This window comes from Lissotriton vulgaris, chromosome 2_1 (assembly GCF_964263255.1).
Source record: "Lissotriton vulgaris chromosome 2_1, aLisVul1.2, whole genome shotgun sequence".
In the NCBI taxonomy this organism is placed as follows: domain Eukaryota; kingdom Metazoa; phylum Chordata; class Amphibia; order Caudata; family Salamandridae; genus Lissotriton; species Lissotriton vulgaris.
The window spans coordinates 1,788,320,910-1,788,339,090 of record NC_141687.1 but is presented as its reverse complement, the minus strand read 5'-3'; the positions used below and the strand labels follow the sequence as shown (position 1 = coordinate 1,788,339,090).

The 18,181-nt window shown below is 45.0% G+C and overlaps 1 protein-coding gene across 1 annotated transcript in view; it reads left to right on the top strand.

Moving 5' to 3' along the window:
• The window catches only part of TESMIN (testis expressed metallothionein like protein), a 1,691,460-nt gene that overhangs the window by 1,413,992 nt on the left and 259,287 nt on the right, over positions 1 to 18,181 (top strand). Inside the window, exon 10 of the mRNA XM_086958946.1 lies at positions 4,284 to 4,386. Within this exon, the coding sequence (XP_086815072.1) occupies positions 4,284 to 4,386 (103 nt within the window). The remainder of the gene's footprint in view (positions 1 to 4,283; positions 4,387 to 18,181) is intronic.

Sequence of the window (18,181 nt, the reverse complement as noted above, 5' to 3'; positions counted from 1 at the left end):
GTTGTTGTCACTGTAGTTTTTGTTGTACTGCCTTCCGTGTGTGGGCTGTGGTTCCTATCCATGAAGCTGATATTGCTTTGGTATCTGCTCATTAGTAATTACTGTGGCGAGGAAGATGGACGAGGAGGTAATGCACCGGTTACTTACTGGTAATCTTTATTACTCCGAATCCTAGTCTTCCTCGCAACAGTATAGTTTCCCTTCCGTCCTGCCCTCTGTTGTGGCTTCATGTATACAGTTTTGGTTTGCAGGTCGTGGTGTGGATCTTGTGTCCTTTTATGTGATTGGTGGATGCAACTGGGAGCCATATTGGAAGGATAGGGAGACTAGTATGATAACTTTTGCTTGGAGTTTCTGTGGGAGCAGAATGCTCATTAGTAATTACTGTGGCGAGGAAGACTAGGACTCGGAGTAATGAAGATTACTAGTAAGTGCATACCAACATACACATGACATTAGCTTTCTCTGTAGATCAAACCTTTCTTTCTGTACTAGTCTTCAGAAATGCCTCTGGCTCTCTTGTTCAACAGATTAGAGGTGATTCAGTTCTTGGTGCACAGTGCAAATTCTGTGAATATGTGCAAGTAAATTACACCACAGTAAAAAGTGCTATTGGTATTGGTGGAAATGGAATGGTGTTTTATCCTCATACTCAGAAATATCCACATGCCCTTATTGTGCATTATCATTATTAATATTATCACCAGTAATATCATTATCAACAACAATAAGAAAAAAGAAGTATTATTATTTCCGTTAATATTATCAATAATTATAAGAAGAACTTATTGTTTATATAGTACTTGCTAACATAATTTTTGCTATTCAAAACCACTTCCAGTAGCAAGGTTTACTGTTACCCTGTTGAATTTATTGATCAACCTTCTAAGGAAGAACGACTAAGATCCTGATTTATATTATGGTCGTCGAGCCATTATTCTACTAGGGTGACATTGTAAATGCCCCCGTCTCCCTGGTGGAGGTCCCGACCACCGAATTTATAAATCACTTCCAAGCTGGCGGCCACTTATAAAGCATTGGCAGAAACAGCTGTTACAGCATTCCTGTCAATGCGTATCACTGTTTGGTGCAGGGTGGCGTCAACATGATGCAATCCTGCACCAAGCAGTTTTATTTTTGTTATTTTGAAAATAATCCCAAAACGAGATTTGCTTTTTCAAAATAGAAAAAATGAATGCTCCGCAAGCCATGGAGGGGGGAGGGAGCATTATTCACATTTTATTGTTCCTCACAGCCAGTATTTGCCTGGCAGTGACACACAGTAAACAAGCATTGGCATAGCCAATAGGTCTCGCTTTTGGGACCTTATAAGTATTTAGTTATGCAGCACAGTATCCTTGGTGCAACAACTTCAACTGTTGCATGGCTAAACACTTATACAGTCCCAAAAGTGAGACCTATTGGCTATGCCAATGCTTCTTTAATGTGTAACTTATTTGGCTAGAAGAAGGGCGAACACACAAAACATTAATGAGGGTTCTAACTACACAGTCAACAGTATGGGATGTCTCGGTGGCAGCTATGCAGGGCCAAGAAGGGTGATCCTACAGACAACCAGGAATCTTAAAAGTGCAGAAATGGAACATTCAGCAGTCAGTCAGGGGACATTTATTAAAAATCTATATTAACTTGATAGAGTGAGGCAGTCATATTGTGTTACTTGACACACTCTAAAGAGAAATCAAACACATATGACTGTTAAATACGAGCATAGTTGAAAAGCCTGAAAATCCACACCCTGCAATCAAAGTTGCAAGATGGTCGGATGGATTTATCCAGTGTGAAGAGGATGGGCACATAGATTCTGCTGAACTTTGGGCACACGGACAGGGAGGGGGTGCCTTGGGGTGCATTGGCGAACTGTGAGTAGCTCGAGGGAAAAGGACAGACTCGTTTAGTGGAGGGGGCGCATGTAAAACAAGATTTGGGGTTCCAACAACTGCGGCCCACAGTCTCCAAATGGGCCTCGAGCTCTTTGCACAATCTATCTAAATACTGTCCGCAAATGGCTCATGGTGCAGGGCTCTTGAAATGTCATTATGAGGAACCTGGATCACAAGCGCAGATTGAGTGGTAGCATAGAGAACATGCAGAGTGTGAGAGAGTGTGTGAGAGAGTTTGTGTGGGTGAGTGTGTGAGAGAGAGTATGTGTGTGTGACAGAGTGTGTGTGTTGATGAGAGAGTGTGCGTGTGGGTGAGAGTGTGCGTGTATGAGAGAGAGTGTGGGAGAGTGTGTTGAAGAGTGTGTGTGAGAGGGAGAGGGCGTGTATGAGAGCGTGTGTGTGTGTGAGAGAGAGAGAGAGTGCATGAGTGTTTGTGTGTGTGAGAGAGCGTGTTCGTGTGTGCATGTAACGAAGGGCACAGGGAATACTATGGGCCCGACTCACAAAGCGTCTTTGTGTAGTAGAATCACAGGACCACTGGAATTATGCAACTGGAAAGGGCCAGATTAGGAGCAAGAAAAGGCACATTAAGGAACACAATGCAGCACATTTTGTGATAGTATTACTTCATTATTTTGTCATTTTACAAGTTAACATAATCTTGGCAAATGTTTTGCCTAATTATTACCAGTTTAACAACCAAATATATCAATACGAAACGTAATAGTGGCCAATAAACATTTGTGTAGGTTCTGACACAGTGGTCAGTATGGATAGAAACATGTTTTTGTTAAAATCATTATGTATGCAGCTGGTGATGGATTGTGTGGCAATACGATAACTTTGCGGAAATCGCCACGCATGCCGAATTGCAGACTTCCAGTGGCTCTGGTCTTAAACCACGACTGCTCATAATCTACCAGAAAATCTTTTGAGAACCGAGGTTTGCGTGAAATCGCGCGTACTCCCATAGCTGGTATCCGCATGCAGCACCCTTAATAGGATCTTAGCTGGGAACCATACGCCTAGAAGCAAATCAGCACACAGCGAGCCGCATAGGGAAAACAATCTTTACTCTGTTGCTGTGTTTCAGCCGCAATCTTTCTAGACAATAAAAACAGACGTTAATGAAGTGGAGTGGTCCCGACAGCAGGGGTCACGGCTGCTCACCTAGGCAAGAGAAAGTTATGGAAAATATCTTATGATTTCTGCAAAGTCTCGGTCTGCTTTTAAACTAAAAGCCTGCATTCCTTTCCTACAGAATCGCGCCGGCGCCGACTAGCAAACTGCTGCCCTGTACACGGCTTGACGTATACATTGATGCGTGTGTGTGTAGGCTACTGACATTGCTCTATACAAACACATACATGCAAAAAGAGAGCAGAGGGCTACGGAGAGGGTACATAATCCGTAATTGTGTATTCTTATACATCGCTATGGTCACATGGATTCCATGAGGGACAATGTGCAGTCAGTGAGCGAAATGCTAAGCAAACCACATCTCCTCAGCACACACACACACACACCCCATGGTTTCAATATTTCGCCTTGATTACAGAGTAAATGCTTTCAATAAAACTCAGAAGAAGCACGCAGGTCTGCCGGCAGCAGGAGGAGGCACGAGCGCGCACGCCTCGCACGGCAGAAAAGCACAAGTGTGCGCAACCTTCAATAGCAGCAGGGGGAGGGGAGAAATTAGGGGGTCAGCGCGATTTACTCACGGGAGCGAGGGGCTGGCGCCGCGATAACAGATAACATTTGGCGCCAGCTGCTCGCTCCTGCGAGTGAATAACCAGACATGTACGCGTTTCCATTGGAAGCAATTCAATGCGTGCACTTTTTTTGCCGGGAAAGCTACATTGATCCCAATAGGTCTCTTTCCTCTGCAGCGCATGCGTGCTGTGGAGGCGAGACCTAAAAATGGCTACATGTCCGCCCATCTATAGAGTGGTGGAGAGGTCTCCACCGTGGCCAAACTGAAGGTCTGCCTGACGTAATTTAGGCGGGCGGACCACTATGTTGGAGAGGTAACTCCATCACTGCTGCGATGGAGTTTCCTTCTTGCCTATATATAAATCAGGCCCTAAGTCTACCTCACCAGTATTCAAGCCCTTTTACCTGCAGGTCACATAATGATGTCTGCAGTGAGGGTTCAGGAATTACCATCCTACTTCTCTAAAAGCGGTTGCAGTTCTGACAAGTTGGTTTTGGACCTGCACAAATGTAACTTTTCTAGATTTGTCCGACAACTATATTTTTATTGTTTACTTGTAATTGTGTTGCCAACTTGATATAAAATATGTTCATAAGTATTTGATGTTTTATCACTGAGCATTCAATTTATTTTAATGTATTAAATGTATTATTCATTTGTTTTAGGTACTGCGATTGTTTTGCAAATGGTGAATTTTGCAGCAACTGCAATTGTAATAATTGTTACAACAATATACAGCATGAGCTTGAGAGGTTTAAGGCTATTAAGGTAACATATTAGGATCGTTAAGGTGCTATCGTTAACACATGCCTCACAAAAGTATTGCCAGGCGTCTTGTATAGCCAGAGGTTTCTTCTACCAAAAATACACATGTATGTAATGCGTTTGACATCTTGCAGCCAGTGCAGGAAAATAGCGTGTCTTTGCCCGTGCTTGCGTCATTACTTTAGAGCCGATGTTGTCAGCAATCTTGACGCTATATGGAGAGTCAGTTTGGAAAAAAAGGCCCACTGTGATAGGACAAGAGAACACCTTGACTTTCTCCTGCTAGGTCATATATAGCCCTAGTAGTGAAATGCATTAACCACTTGGGGATTCTTTATCAGTCCTGCAGTTAATAAGTATTGCCTAGAGGAGCACACAATGATTTCAAGTTTTTTTTTCCAAAATATATTTCTAGGTGTCAGGTTCAAGTCTTTCAACAGATCTCACACTGTGGAAGACAATAGATATTTTGATGAAATATAGTTTTAATCACCTTTGAGTGAAGTGTTAAACTTGCTGTAATTAATCCACCGCACCTCATTTAAAATAACGCATTTTAAATTTAATAATGTTTAAATAAAACAATAACATATCAAGGGAGCACACAAGCGCTAGATAATTTTGCTTAAATCCTGACAAAGCTAACTGCGATAAACAGGAAGCATGAGAGGTGGGACCACATACACCTCGTTGTGCAGCAATTAAATCATAACATGATGCCAAGCTCCTACCTAAGGCTGTATGTTTATTTTTAATAACAAGTTGTGTTTAATTCACCATGAATATCCTCATTTATCCTCATACACCCACCACACATATTTATACCTGTGGCTCCTTTGCATCTCCACCCATATTCATGCCAACTCTTAAAATAGGTCTTGTGTCCTTATACCTTACCTGCCTCTGTATATGTGTTCTCATCCCGGTAGCATGTAAATGCATCACGCCACACACTGAGCTCGGTATTACACGTCTTTATTCTCTAGAGTGTAAATGTTTACTGAAATGTACTGCATCATGAATATTATCAACCACGCCAAATCACTTGCGTCCCTAGACTAGGAAGACTGTTAGGGACCATGGGTGTCCCACGCATTATAATACACAAGACACTACTGTTAAATTAAAAAAATACAAGCAAAACATATACATTTCATAGTTTCTAAATGAATAGTTCAGGCGCTTGAATCGCTCTTCCAGATCTCGTGGTGTTAGGCTGAGGAGACACATGAGAAACAACCGCAGCAGGCACTGATGAACTCGCCTATGAGGCAGTCCAGGTGCTCTCCTGGCCTTCTGATGACAGAGTCTCATTCCGGATGTCAACAGACTCCAAGGCACGTGCTTGAAATGTGAGGTATCCCATGTTATGGAATTTCCAGGATGGTGAGCAGTCACCATGTGTCCCTTACTACTCAAAACTTGCAATGGATCGGCATCGAATGGAGTATCATATTTATGTTTTCGCCTCTGCTTGACAAGGACACGATCCCCTTTCTGAAACATATTGCCCCAAGAACATTGATGCTAGTCTCCATAAGTCTTCATTCTGGACTTGTGAGCTGAATCAGTGGGGCAAACTTTCTTGGCATCAGTTCTTCAGTTCTTACAGTGGTCTACAGGGGCAGCTTGGTACCCATGGCTCTCCCGAAGATCAGCGTAGCCTGGCTTTTGCCAGTTTTAGCATGAGCAGTAAATCTGTAGGCATGAAGAGTAGAATGAAGAACTGGCTGGAGCTAAAGTCCCTTTAGTGCAGTGCACTGTACAGCCTTCTTGAGTGTGCTTATAAAACGTTCAGCAAAGCCATTAGCCTGTGACCCTAGAGGTGTACTTTTCTGATGCTTGATATTCTAATGAGTAAGAAAGTCAATAAATTTCCTGAGCATTGTCAGATTTTAGGATGGACAGAACACTCCTGGACTAGTCACACAGGAGGGAACATGGCGGCTACTAGCTAGACGCTAGCTGCTGTTTGGGCCATTACGGGAGAAGTGCGGCCGGGAGAGCCGCCGTACGAAAGCCGAAATTTGTGCCGATACCTGAGTAAAACAGGCGGAAAAGGAGCTTTTACTCACTGAGCGCCTGGGATGATCCCGGAACGTGGCATTTTTACACTAGGTGGAGGAGACCAGAGGTGGCTGCGGGGATCCCCAGGGACCCGCTGTAGCGAGGCAGCAGGAGATTTCCTGCAAGCGTGGCAGGCAGGCATCTGAGCTGGAGGCAGAGGCAGAGTCAGAACAAGTCAAGCTTGCCTGCAGTATGTCGAGGAGCTGGAAGGCGAAGAGGGGAGCCTGAGCAGAGTGGCAAAACAGCGGAAGCAGCTGAAGGGTGGAGATCTAAGTAGGAGTGGGGGGCTGCATCTGCATATCGAGACGGGAAATAATAAGGAAGGTGAGGCTCCCTCCAGGTACACGTTGAGGACCAGGAACATCGGAGGTAAGACAAATTTACTTCCTATATCACATTTCCAGAATTGTTACAATGAGTTAAAACCATCCTTAAGGCAAAGCGGGGCGACAAGGGGGGACCGCTCAAGGCCGGGGGCTAGGAAAGTCTCCAGTCGGAAAAACGAAAGAGCGGAAAGGCACACAAAAAATCCGGCGCTGTACTCCCTAGAGTTAAAATTACTCCCTCACTTAAATCTTTTTTCCGTGTGCTCCCAAGTATGCAGGAAAATGGCACAGAGAGTTCAAGCCCCAGCTCAGAAGAGTGTACCTTAAATTGCACCTCAGGAATGTCTTGGAGTAGGGCAGGGAGCAGGGCTAATGCGTCAGATACTATCAACACGGGCAGGAGTGCAAATAGCACCCATGGCTTGGTGGAATTGAGCACGTTAAGGGAGGAGCCTGGGGCAATGCAGGGAAACAGTATAACAGTCCCTTTGACAAATAGGTTTGCTGTGCTGACACTACCTGAAGATCATGAAGTTCTGCTCCATGAAATAAATGGGGACGTACAAAATAGCAAGGATATTGTAACGCCCAAAGCAAGTAAAGATGCTGAAATTTCGCTGGCAAGTATATTATTGGATTTGAAGAGTGATATAAAAAAGCGCTTCGAGGCTTCAGAGGCAAACCAACTAGGCATTCAAACTTCTTGTTCTGAGTTAACAGAAGCTGGATGAAGTAACCCAGAGAACTAGGAGGTTGAAGGAAGAAGTATGTGCAGTAAAACAGGACGTTGAGAAGAATGTATCTGAGATTTCCAAACTAGGAAGGCAAAATCAAGCCCTGAGAGAAGACCTTGAGAGAGTGGAGAACCCTTGTAGAAATAATCTAAGGTTTCTGAATATTCCAGAAACCGAGGAAAGGTCAGACATGAAGGCCTTTAACACCATCGCTGCTAGTGATATTTTGCTCCTGTGCTGGGATTTTCAAAAGTACATTATGTATGACGAGCTGGGCTCGTCATCAGCCTGGTAGGAGGCTACTTCTTGACGAGCCCAGCTCGTCATGAGCCTGGAAGGGGTTATTATCTCACTCTTACGGAAAGCGATTCTGAAAGATAAGGAAGAGATAAATCTCGAGCATGAAATTCAGAGGGTGCATAGAGAGCCGATCCAACGCAATTTGCAAAGAACTAAACCTAGGAAGATCTTGGTCAATTTCACCTCCTATACCACCAAGGAAGAGATACTTAGTAGAGCACTGAAAAAAGGTCCCTATTCTGTAAAATGGATATTGCCTGCTCGTTAGATCGGATGTCTGCAAGGCTACAGAACAGAGGCAGTGAGAGTTAGGCGGCAAGATGGAGGAGCTCCGGAAGATAGGAACAAAAGTTCAGCTAAAATGTCCTGCAATGCTCCGCATAATGTGGAATAATCAAATGTATAATTTCGGACAGTTGAGGATGTGGAATCATTAATCGACAGGATCAGGATGGGAGATACCGCTAAATGATCCATAGGGTTACAGGATAGGTCGCTCTCTAGAGTATGAACGTTTGAATGTATTCCGGAATTCCCCCAATGGTATGCCCATAGGCATTGTTATGCCTAAAAGGATAGGGAGGATTCCCCGAAGTTAGTATAGGAGGGTTTGGCAGGAAGGTGGTGGGGGGGCACGGGTAGGGATAAGTGGGGGAAAAAAAGTCCTCAGTACCTCCTATGCAGAACTGCAATAACGTTGTAAAGAAGCAAGGAATAGAACAACTTGGGAAGCATTATGGCTAACATTCTGAGTATCGATATTCTTACAGGGAATGTGAATAGTCTTAGGTCTAAACCCAGGCAGAGGAAAGTGATGGAATATTTAAAAATAGACGAGCGCAAATTATGATTTTACAGGAGACGCACTTAGTAGAAAATAAAAGTAAGGTGTGGATGAGTTAGAAATGTTATTGCTTGAGATCAACCACAATGCTGTAAGAGTTTAGCAATCCTAGTTAGGAGTGGATGCAGGATAGAATTTAAGGAGGTAAGTACAGACAGCTCAGGCAGGTGGGCTTTAGCTTGTTTAAAGTGGGCGGAGAGAGATTTCCTATGTGGGGGGTTTTACGGGTCCAATGAGGATAATCCACAGCATATTATAGATTTAGAACTGAGGTTGGCACGAATTCCAGCTCCTGCAATTGTGGGCGAGATTTTAATATACTAATTAGGTGGGCGGAAAATCCGTTCCGCTCGCGGATTTTGTGGATTTTCGGGAAATCCGCAATCCGCGAGATTTGCGAATCTCCCGCAAAATCCGCAAATCCGCGAGCAGCGGATTTTGCTCGCACTGTTCGCGTGAGTTCGCGTGAGTTCGCGCCCCGCGAATAAGTGCAAAATTGCAGAAATACGATCTTAGCAAAACTGAAAGTAACTACTTACCAGGTTCAAAAGTTCAGGCTCATCATTAGTAGCCATTTCCTGTAGTGCTTCCTGAGGGGCCCCTCCAGAGTTCAGTTGCCAGTTGAAACTATTATGTGACCCTGCTCTGAACCTCAGAATAGTTACACATATGCCACAAAGGTCCTGAATTACAGCTAAGGGAGACAAGCAGGAGCCAGGCTGGAAGTTAAAATCCATTAATCAGCCCCTAATTCATTATTGTCAGTTGGGGCAGGGCAGGTGTTGTAACTAATTTTGCAACAATGAAAGCACTTAGCAAGTGCAAAAGATCACTAATCAGGGCGCACTAAGGAAGCAGGTGCCAGCTAAAAAAATATTCTGTGACACATTAATCAGCCCCAAATTAATTCAGGTCACTTGAGGCAGGGAAGGTGTGCTTTGCTTTGCCGAAAATAATGTACACTGGACAACCAGAGGGTGTGGTGATGAAACAGAGGGTGGCATGGGTGGGCCAGAGGGTGGCATGAGTAGTCAGAGAGTGGCAGTGGTGACAGAGAGTGGCAGTGATGAAGAAGAGTGTCCCAAACAGGCTGGACACGTAGAAACAACAAGTTCGCGAAACTTGCGACCCGACAGGTAAGTTCGCAATTTGCGAAAGTGTACAAAACCCTCGCGAACTGGCAGAAACACGGGCGAACACAAAAAAAAAAATCCGCAAATTCGCGGGAATTCGCGGATTTTGCGGATTGCGAATCCGCAAATCCGCAAAATTCGCGAACGCGAGATCCGCAAAATTCGCCCATGCTTAATACTAATGGATCCTGTATTGGACCGTTCAACAAGCAGGGAGAGTGCATATGTTCCTAGAATGAGGAATGCCTTGAAAAGTATGGTACGGGATCTGGATCTATTGGATGTGTGGAGATATCTGAAAAGGAGAATGAGGGGGTACACATGCCACAGTAAAATCCAACATCACTTTTCTAGATTAGATTATTTTAATTGACAGATGTTTTGCGAGGAATATTAAAAAAGATCGAACACCTTACAGCGCAACATTTCAGATCATTCAGCCATTATAGTAACATTACAAGCATTTGGTCTGCAGCCACCTAGGAGATGGACGCTAAAGTGTGCCCTACTTTTAGATGAGGGGGTGAAGGTGGATCTGAAGAAAGTAGCAACAGAGTATTTTGTCAACAACAAAGATACTGCCTCCCCTGGGATCGTATGGGATGTCTTTAAGGCATATATGCGCTGGATCCTAAAAAGCCTCACCTGTGCAAAAAATAGAGAAGACCAGGCAGAACTAGCGAATTTGGAAAAGGAGGTTGGTATCTTAGAGGAGGTTCTCCATACTAAAAGCGCGGGAGAGGAAAGGGAGAAGACCGAAAGGAGGTTGGAAGAGGTCCAACTAGAAATTAAAATCAGGCTGGTACGAAAGTGTAAGGCAAGATGGCAAGCTGTGAATATAAAGGAATTTGAGCATGGTGAGAAAGCAGGAGCCTTGCTAGCCTGGAAAGCCTGGGTTGAAAGATCAACAAATGATATAAAAGAGTTAGGAACTGATGCAGGGATAAAGCTGGACAGCTGGGAAACTATGCAGGAACATATAGTAGCACTGTTTTTGCAACTTTATAAGGAACATATAATTCTGGATTCCCCAGAGCTAAGAAGCTGGCTTAGCTCGCTTGGCCTTCCGGCATTGAACAAGGAGGGGGAGGAAATGATGGAAGCCCAAATTACGCAGGAAGAGATCAGGGAAGCGATTAAAAGATCTGAAAATGGAAAGGAGGCAGGGCTCAATGCTGTCCCTTCAGAAGTATACAAAATGGTAACAGAAAAAATATTACCTGCGTGGAAAAACCTGTTTAATATGAATCACAGGGGGGAGTTGCAGGTCTCAGAATCCTGGAGTGAGGCCTCTATAGTTCTGATTTTAAAACCTGCTAAGGACCCGGTAAAGGCAGAATCATATCGGCAGATATCCCTGCTAAATGCAGATGATAAGATCTTTGTCAGCATTTAAGCAGGGAGATTGTCTAAAGGTGTATCTCAGTTGATACATGAAGAACAAAAGGGGTTTATCCCTGGGAGACAAATGCATGAATTGACCCAGCAATTAATAGGGTGTATTGATATATCTACAGCGAGGTCAGTGCCTTTGGCGGTGGTCACATTGGACGCCACCAAGGCGTTTGACCGAGTTTCCTGGGAGTACCTATGGGCAGTACTGGAGACTATGGGGTTCGAGCCCTCTTTTTTAACTATACTAAAAGCCCTATATCATCAATTTACGGCTAGGATCGTCCTCAATGGAGCTCTCACTAAGAGTTTTTTGATCTTTAGAGAGACGAGACAGGGCTGCCCCATCTCTCCCTTGTTGTTCAATATGTATATATTGAACCATTTGCCCAGGCGCTCCGCCAAGATGACCAGATTAAGGCTTTCCGTGTGGGAGCATTTGGTAAGAAAATCGCTCTGTATGCGGACGACCTAATTGTTTATACAGCAGACCTTGTTACCACAATCCCTAGAGTAGAACAACTAGCAGAAGAATATGGGGCCTTTTCAGGATACCTAGTTAATAAGGAAAAAAAATGGATTATGTGTTGGATTATCTCAGATTGAGGGGGAGTGTCCAGAGAGAGCTGAGATATTTGGGACTAGGTATTGTCAACACACTGCAGGATATACCGCAACATATTTAAGAGAGGGTTGCTAGGGATATTGACAAAGCACTGACCAGGTGGAAGAATCTCCCATTAACGTTATATGGAAGGGCTAATCTTATTAAAATGGTGCTATTGCCAAAGCTTACATTTCTTTTTAACTTCATACCTCTTACCTTCCCGAGAGGCTTGATAGATAAAATACAGGGAAAATTGGGCAGTTTTGTTTGGACAGATAGGGGAGCACGTATGCCGTGGAAGAAACTGCAAAAACCACAGTTGATGGACAGAATGCAGAACAATGTCATACATTTACCCCAGTACAGAGATCTGGGCCCAAATCCATCATTATTTTGCACTCCACACCACCCCAGTTCAAACATGGCCATATGCAAATCAGTCTGATCCTGTGCCTCATGGGAACAGTCCAGCCCGAACTGCCATGCCATGCCTTCCCTGGACCGGAAACAAGATTCCGAGGACCGGTTTCTGGCATTCCAGCCGTCTTCTGCCCGGCTTGCTTGACTCCAGTGGTGTGGAGTGCATGGGACTCACGTCTGAACATACCCATCCCACTCGGGGTGACAATTGCAAAGAGCACAGTGGATGGACAGAATGCAGAACAATGTCACAATTCACCCCAGTACACAGATCTGGGCCCAAATCCATCGTTTTTTTGCACTCCACACCACCCCAGTTCAGACATGGCCATGTGCAAATCAGTCTGACCCTGTGCCTCATGGGAACAGTCCAGCCCGAACTGCCAAGCCATGCCTTCCCTGGACCGGAAAAAAGCTTCCGAGGACCGGTTTCTGGCATGCCAGCCGTCTTCAGCCCGGCTTGCTTGAATCCAGTGGTGTGGAGTATGCTCAGACGTGAGTCCCATCTGCTCCACACCACTGGAGTAGTTCGGGCTGGACTGTTCCCATGAGGCACAGGGTCAGACTGATTTGCATATGGCCATATCTGAACTGGGGTGGTGTGGAGTGCAAAAAAACTATGGATTTAGGCCCAGATCTCTGTACTGGGGTGAATGCATGACATTGTTCTGCATTCTGTCCATCAACTGTGGTTTTTGCATTTGTCACCCCGAGTGGGATGGGTATGCTCAGACGTGAGTACCCTGCGCTCCACACCACTGGATTCAAGCAAGCCGGGCTGAAGACGGCTGGAATGCCAGAAACCGGTCCTCGGAAGCTTGTTTACGGTCCAGGGAAGGCATGGCTTGGCAGTTGGGGCTGGACTTTTCCCATGAGACACAGGGTCAGACTGATTTGCATATGGCCATGTCTGAACTGGGGTGGTGTGGAGGGCAAAAAAAATGATGGATTTAGGCCCAGATCTCTGTACTGGGGTGAATGTATGACATTGTTCTGCATTCTGTCCAGCAACTGTGGTTTTTGCATCTGTCACCCCGAGTGGGATGGGTATGCTCAGACGTGAGTCCCATGCGCTCCACACCACTGGATTCAAGCAAGCCGGGCTGAAGACGACTGTAATGCCAGAAACCAGTCCTCGGAAGCTTGTTTCCGGTCTAGGGAAGGCATGGCTTGGCAGTTCGGGCTGGACTGTTCCCATGAGGCACAGGGTCAGACTGATTTGCATATGGCCATGTCTGAACTGGGGTGGTGTGGAGTACAAATAAACGATGGATTTAGGCCCAGATCTCTGTACTGGGGTGAATGTATGACATTGATCTGCATTCTGTCCATCAACTGTGGTTTTTGCATTTGTCACCCCAAGTGTGATGGGTATGCTCAGACATGAGTCCCATGCGCTCCGCAGCACTGGATTCAAGCAAGCCGGGCTGAAGACGGCTGGAATGCCAGAAACCGGTCCTCGGAAGCTTGTTTCCGGTCCAGGGAAGGCATGGCTTGGCAGTTCGGGCTGGACTGTTCCCATGAGGCACAGGGTCAGACTGATTTGCATATGGCCATGTCTAAACTGGGGTGGTGTGGAGTGCAAAAAAACGATGGATTTAGGCCCAGATCTCTGTACTGGGGTGAATGTATGACATTGTTCTGCATTCTGTCCATCAACTGTGGTTTTTGCAGTGGAAGAAACTGCGGTGTAAATTGGCTGATGGAGAACTAGCATTGCCAGACCTAAGGTTATACTTCATGGCTTTCCAGTTTAAGAATTGCAGAGTGCTATTATGCACACCGGGGCACAGGGTGTGGGGTGGATTGCTAGAGGAAATGGTTAAAGAGTGGGGCGCGAAAGGGTTTTTGAATCAATTTGGGGCACAGAATTTCTTTTACAATAGTAAAATTGAAAACCTTAAAGGCAACGCTGACTCTGTGGGTCAGAAGTAGGAACACACTAGGAATAGGATACAATTCAGAGGGGGTGCCAATATAGGACTCACCAGGCACGCCGGAATGTTTGCAAGACCAATTAAGTATTCCATTAGGAGGGCCGGAATTGAGCTCAGGGGGGATATTATGATGATGAAAGAGGTGGTGCAATGGGAAATATTGTGGGCAAAGACAGGGGGATTCTTCTCAAGGTATAAGTATCTTCAGCTGTTGTCCTGGGGGGAGGCCAATAGGTATGATACAGAAGGTTCTTAGGAGTTTGAAAAAAAATTACAGAATGAACCCCCAATGAAGAAGAAAGTACGTGACTGGTATCAAGCATTGCTGTTTTTTTAGGAGAAAAAAATCAGAGCACCTATGAGATCTGGGTTGGAGCGATACAGATGTTGGGCCCACAGAAGCTGTGGCAATTTTGCTTTAAGTTGCTCTACAAAGTAGTTAAACCATCAAACTTAAACATGTATCTTTTTTTACGGTCAACAAGCTCTATTGGTCGCCATATCAACTAGCACATTTTGTAACAGCTGTTCCCTCAAGATGCCACAGAAGTGGTGCGCTAAGCGCAGATGACAGACATATGTTTTATGAGTGCCAACTGTTAGAGGATTACTGGCCCACAGTGGAAAAGGCTATAAATGAAATTCTATGTGCCAGCATTAAAATAAGCTTACCATTAATAATGTTGGGAGTAGAAGATATGCCGAGTTCGCCCCTTACTTGAAATAAGCAGGCCCTGCTCTTTTATTTGATTCTCCTTGCAAGGCGAGAAATTTGCAAAAAATTGAGAGAATCTGCCCCACCCCTTGGGATAGACTGGTTCCAGGCGGTAAAAAACACTTGTAAAAAGGATACCGGTCTAGAGTTTAATACGCATTCTAAGATCTAGCAGGCTTTTCAGAATTGGAATGGCATAATAGGAACTTAATAACTAAACTCTATCAGTTCTATGAGTACACCTGCATGGATGTTCAACTAGGGAACTGTATGGAGTCGTGCGCAGGACTTTTGCGATATCGCAAAAAGCCTGGGGAGGTACAGAACGGTTGGCAGGTTGGGATTTGCATATAATGGTGGTATGAGGAAAAAAAAATTAAAAAAGATAGAACGCTCCTGGTTGCAAATTTCCTTCTAGTCTATCAGTTACTTGATCATGAGTGATTGATGAACGGTCTTCTACCAGAGGAGACGGGGATTACTCATCTATGAATTCCATGAGGTGATACCGATTTTCAAGGGATCCAAAGAAGTCAAGTGCAATTTTTTCCTAGATATGTTTTGGAAGATCTGACATGTTTAAAGGATGCTATGTTGTTTTGGGAGATAAAGAGATACATAAATGACAAGTCTGGAGCTCTCTCTCAACTCCCTCGTCAAGATGAGGAAACCAAACACGGTCCAGAAGGGCTCGCTCTTTGGTGACAATTCCACAATGTCCCCCATGGACCACTTCAATGACTAGCTGTAGCAAACTTTCAGGAATGACAATTCTCGACCCTTGCAAGATAATCCTTTCTTGTGTAACTGACAGTTCATCACTCACATACTTGAATTTCTGATATTCACTGTCATTATCAAGAGGCTGAGCATGTGTTCTCTAGGATTGATGCATAATAATGTCTTTGAGGATAAGCATATTCCTATCTGTATTTGTAGCAGCACTTATTTTCTCCACAGCAGGAGTGCTGGATCTTACAAGAAAGTTAACATAGGCCTCGACCACTTTAAAAGAGGTACTGTGAGAATGTATGGGCACTTGAGAAAAGTAGTCTGCCGAGTTTTGATCTTTTCACGGCCTGTGCACAGTGGCTTAGTCATACTCTTGCAGTCACAGCCCCCACCTCTCAATGCAAGGGGGTATTTGGGTTTTAAAAAATAGTGAGTAGTGCTTGGCGATCAATAACAAGAATAAAATATTTCCCATACAGAAACACATGAAAGTCTTCACCAGCCCACACAACAGCTAGGGCCTCTTTCTCAGATTGTGAGTAAGCTCATTCAGTCTGTGACAAACTTCAGCAGCGTAAGCTACAATACGCCATTGAGCTTTTGCATGTCCATTATAGTAGGCAGGATTAACGTCCGAACCCACTGGGCTGGCATCCACAACAATCTCTGTATGCAATTTCGGATCAAAGTAAGCCATTTCGGTCGCATTTTCAATTGCCTTCTGAAATGTGTTAAAACTGTGATCACACTCCTGTGACCACTGAAATGAAACATTCCATTCGTCACTCACTCAGTTGGGCACTCGCACTGGCAAAGTCACTGATGTACCTGGAACAATAGCTGGCCATATCAAGAAAAGAAAGCAGCATGGAGGGGAGTTGGATGGCAAAGTCTGAACCTTGGCTGGATCTGGAGTCATTCCTCCATCTAAAGTGCCCAAATAATTTTAGTCTTGTTTTGTGAAACATGCACTTTTCAGCATTTAATATCAGTCCTGCATCAGCCAGTAGACAGCACACTTGTGTAAGGAATATATCATGCTCCTTTTGTGCGGCCCCAAATACTAATATATGATAGGCTGTATAATGCAACAATCTACATCTTGGATGTTCCACAGCTGAAGACACTCCGAAACTCAATCTTTTATATCTGAACTAACCAACATGAGTTAAAAAAGTAGTAATGTACTTGCAATTTTCTACCAATTCAAGCTGATGATATCCTTTGTTCAGATCAAGGCGTGAAAAGACTTTTCACGATACAACTGTGGATAATCATACCAGTAATGTGTGGACGTGGGTGCTATTCTCTTTTGATTGTCTTATTTACTTAACACATGTCAGCATGTCTTAGCAATATCTCAATTTCTTATTCAGCAGCGTCTTGGAGATGAAATACAATGTGACAATGTCATTGAGTAACAGGACGAATGTCCTCATTAATGTCACGCTGCATTTTAATTTTCTTAAGTTTTCCTAATTCATGAAACAATGACGGAAACTAATTCACTATGTCATGATGCGCACTCAATCAATCAATCAACAAGACATTTGTAAAGCGCGCTACTCACCTGTGAGGTCCCAAGGCGCTGGGGTGGTTGCTGCAACTGCTTGAACAGCCAGGTTTTGAGTATCCTCCTGAAGGTTAGCAGGTCTTTGGTCTGCCGTAGGAAGATGGGGAGGGGGTTCCAGGACTTGGCGGCAAGGTAGGAGAACGATCTGCTGCTGGTGGTAGCTCTTCAGATGCGGGGGACGGTGGTGAGGGCAAGGTCGGCAGAGCGTAGCTGGAGGTTCGGGTGTAGAAGGGGAATTGTTTGTTGAGGTATGCTGGTCCGGTGTTATGGAGTGCCTTCTGTGCGTGGGTGAGGAGTTAAAGTGGATCCTCTTGTTGATAGGAAGCCAGTGCAGGTCTCTCAGGTGGGGTGTGATGTGGCTGTGGCTAGGGATGTCGAGGATCAGGTGTGCAGAGGCGTTCGTATGCGTTGTAGTAGTTTCAGTAGTCTGGCTGCGGCTCCCGCATAGAGGGCATTTCCGTAGTCCAGTCTGCTGCAGACGAGGGCCTGGGTGACGTTCTTCTGGTGTCAGTGGGGATCCACCTGTAGATCTTTTGGAGCATGCGGAGGGTGTTTAAACAGGAGGACGAGATGGCGTTGACTTATTTGGTCATAGAGAGTGGTGAATCCAGGATGTTGTTCTCCTCGAGGTAGCGGGTCAGCTGTTTGTTGACAATTTTCTTAAGGACCTTCGCCGGGAGCAGGGAGATGGGCCGGAAGTTCTTGAGGTCCCTCGGGTCTGCCTTGGGTTTCTTGAGCAGGGAGTTGATCTCAGCGTGCTTCCAGCTCACCGGGAAGGTTGCGGTCTTAAAGGAGATGTTGATGGCCTTGCGGAAGTGGGGTGCGATGGTGGCGCTGGCTTTGTTGAAGATGTAGTGAGGGCACGGGTCTGATGGGGAGCCGGAGTGGATGGTGCTCATGACTTTGATGGTTTTGTCGTCATTGATGTTGGTCCAGGTGAGCAGGGGGTCCCCATGGGTGGTGGTCGTGGGGCCTGAGGTGTCATTGGCTGTCGTTGTGGGCTGGTTGTCGAAGCTGT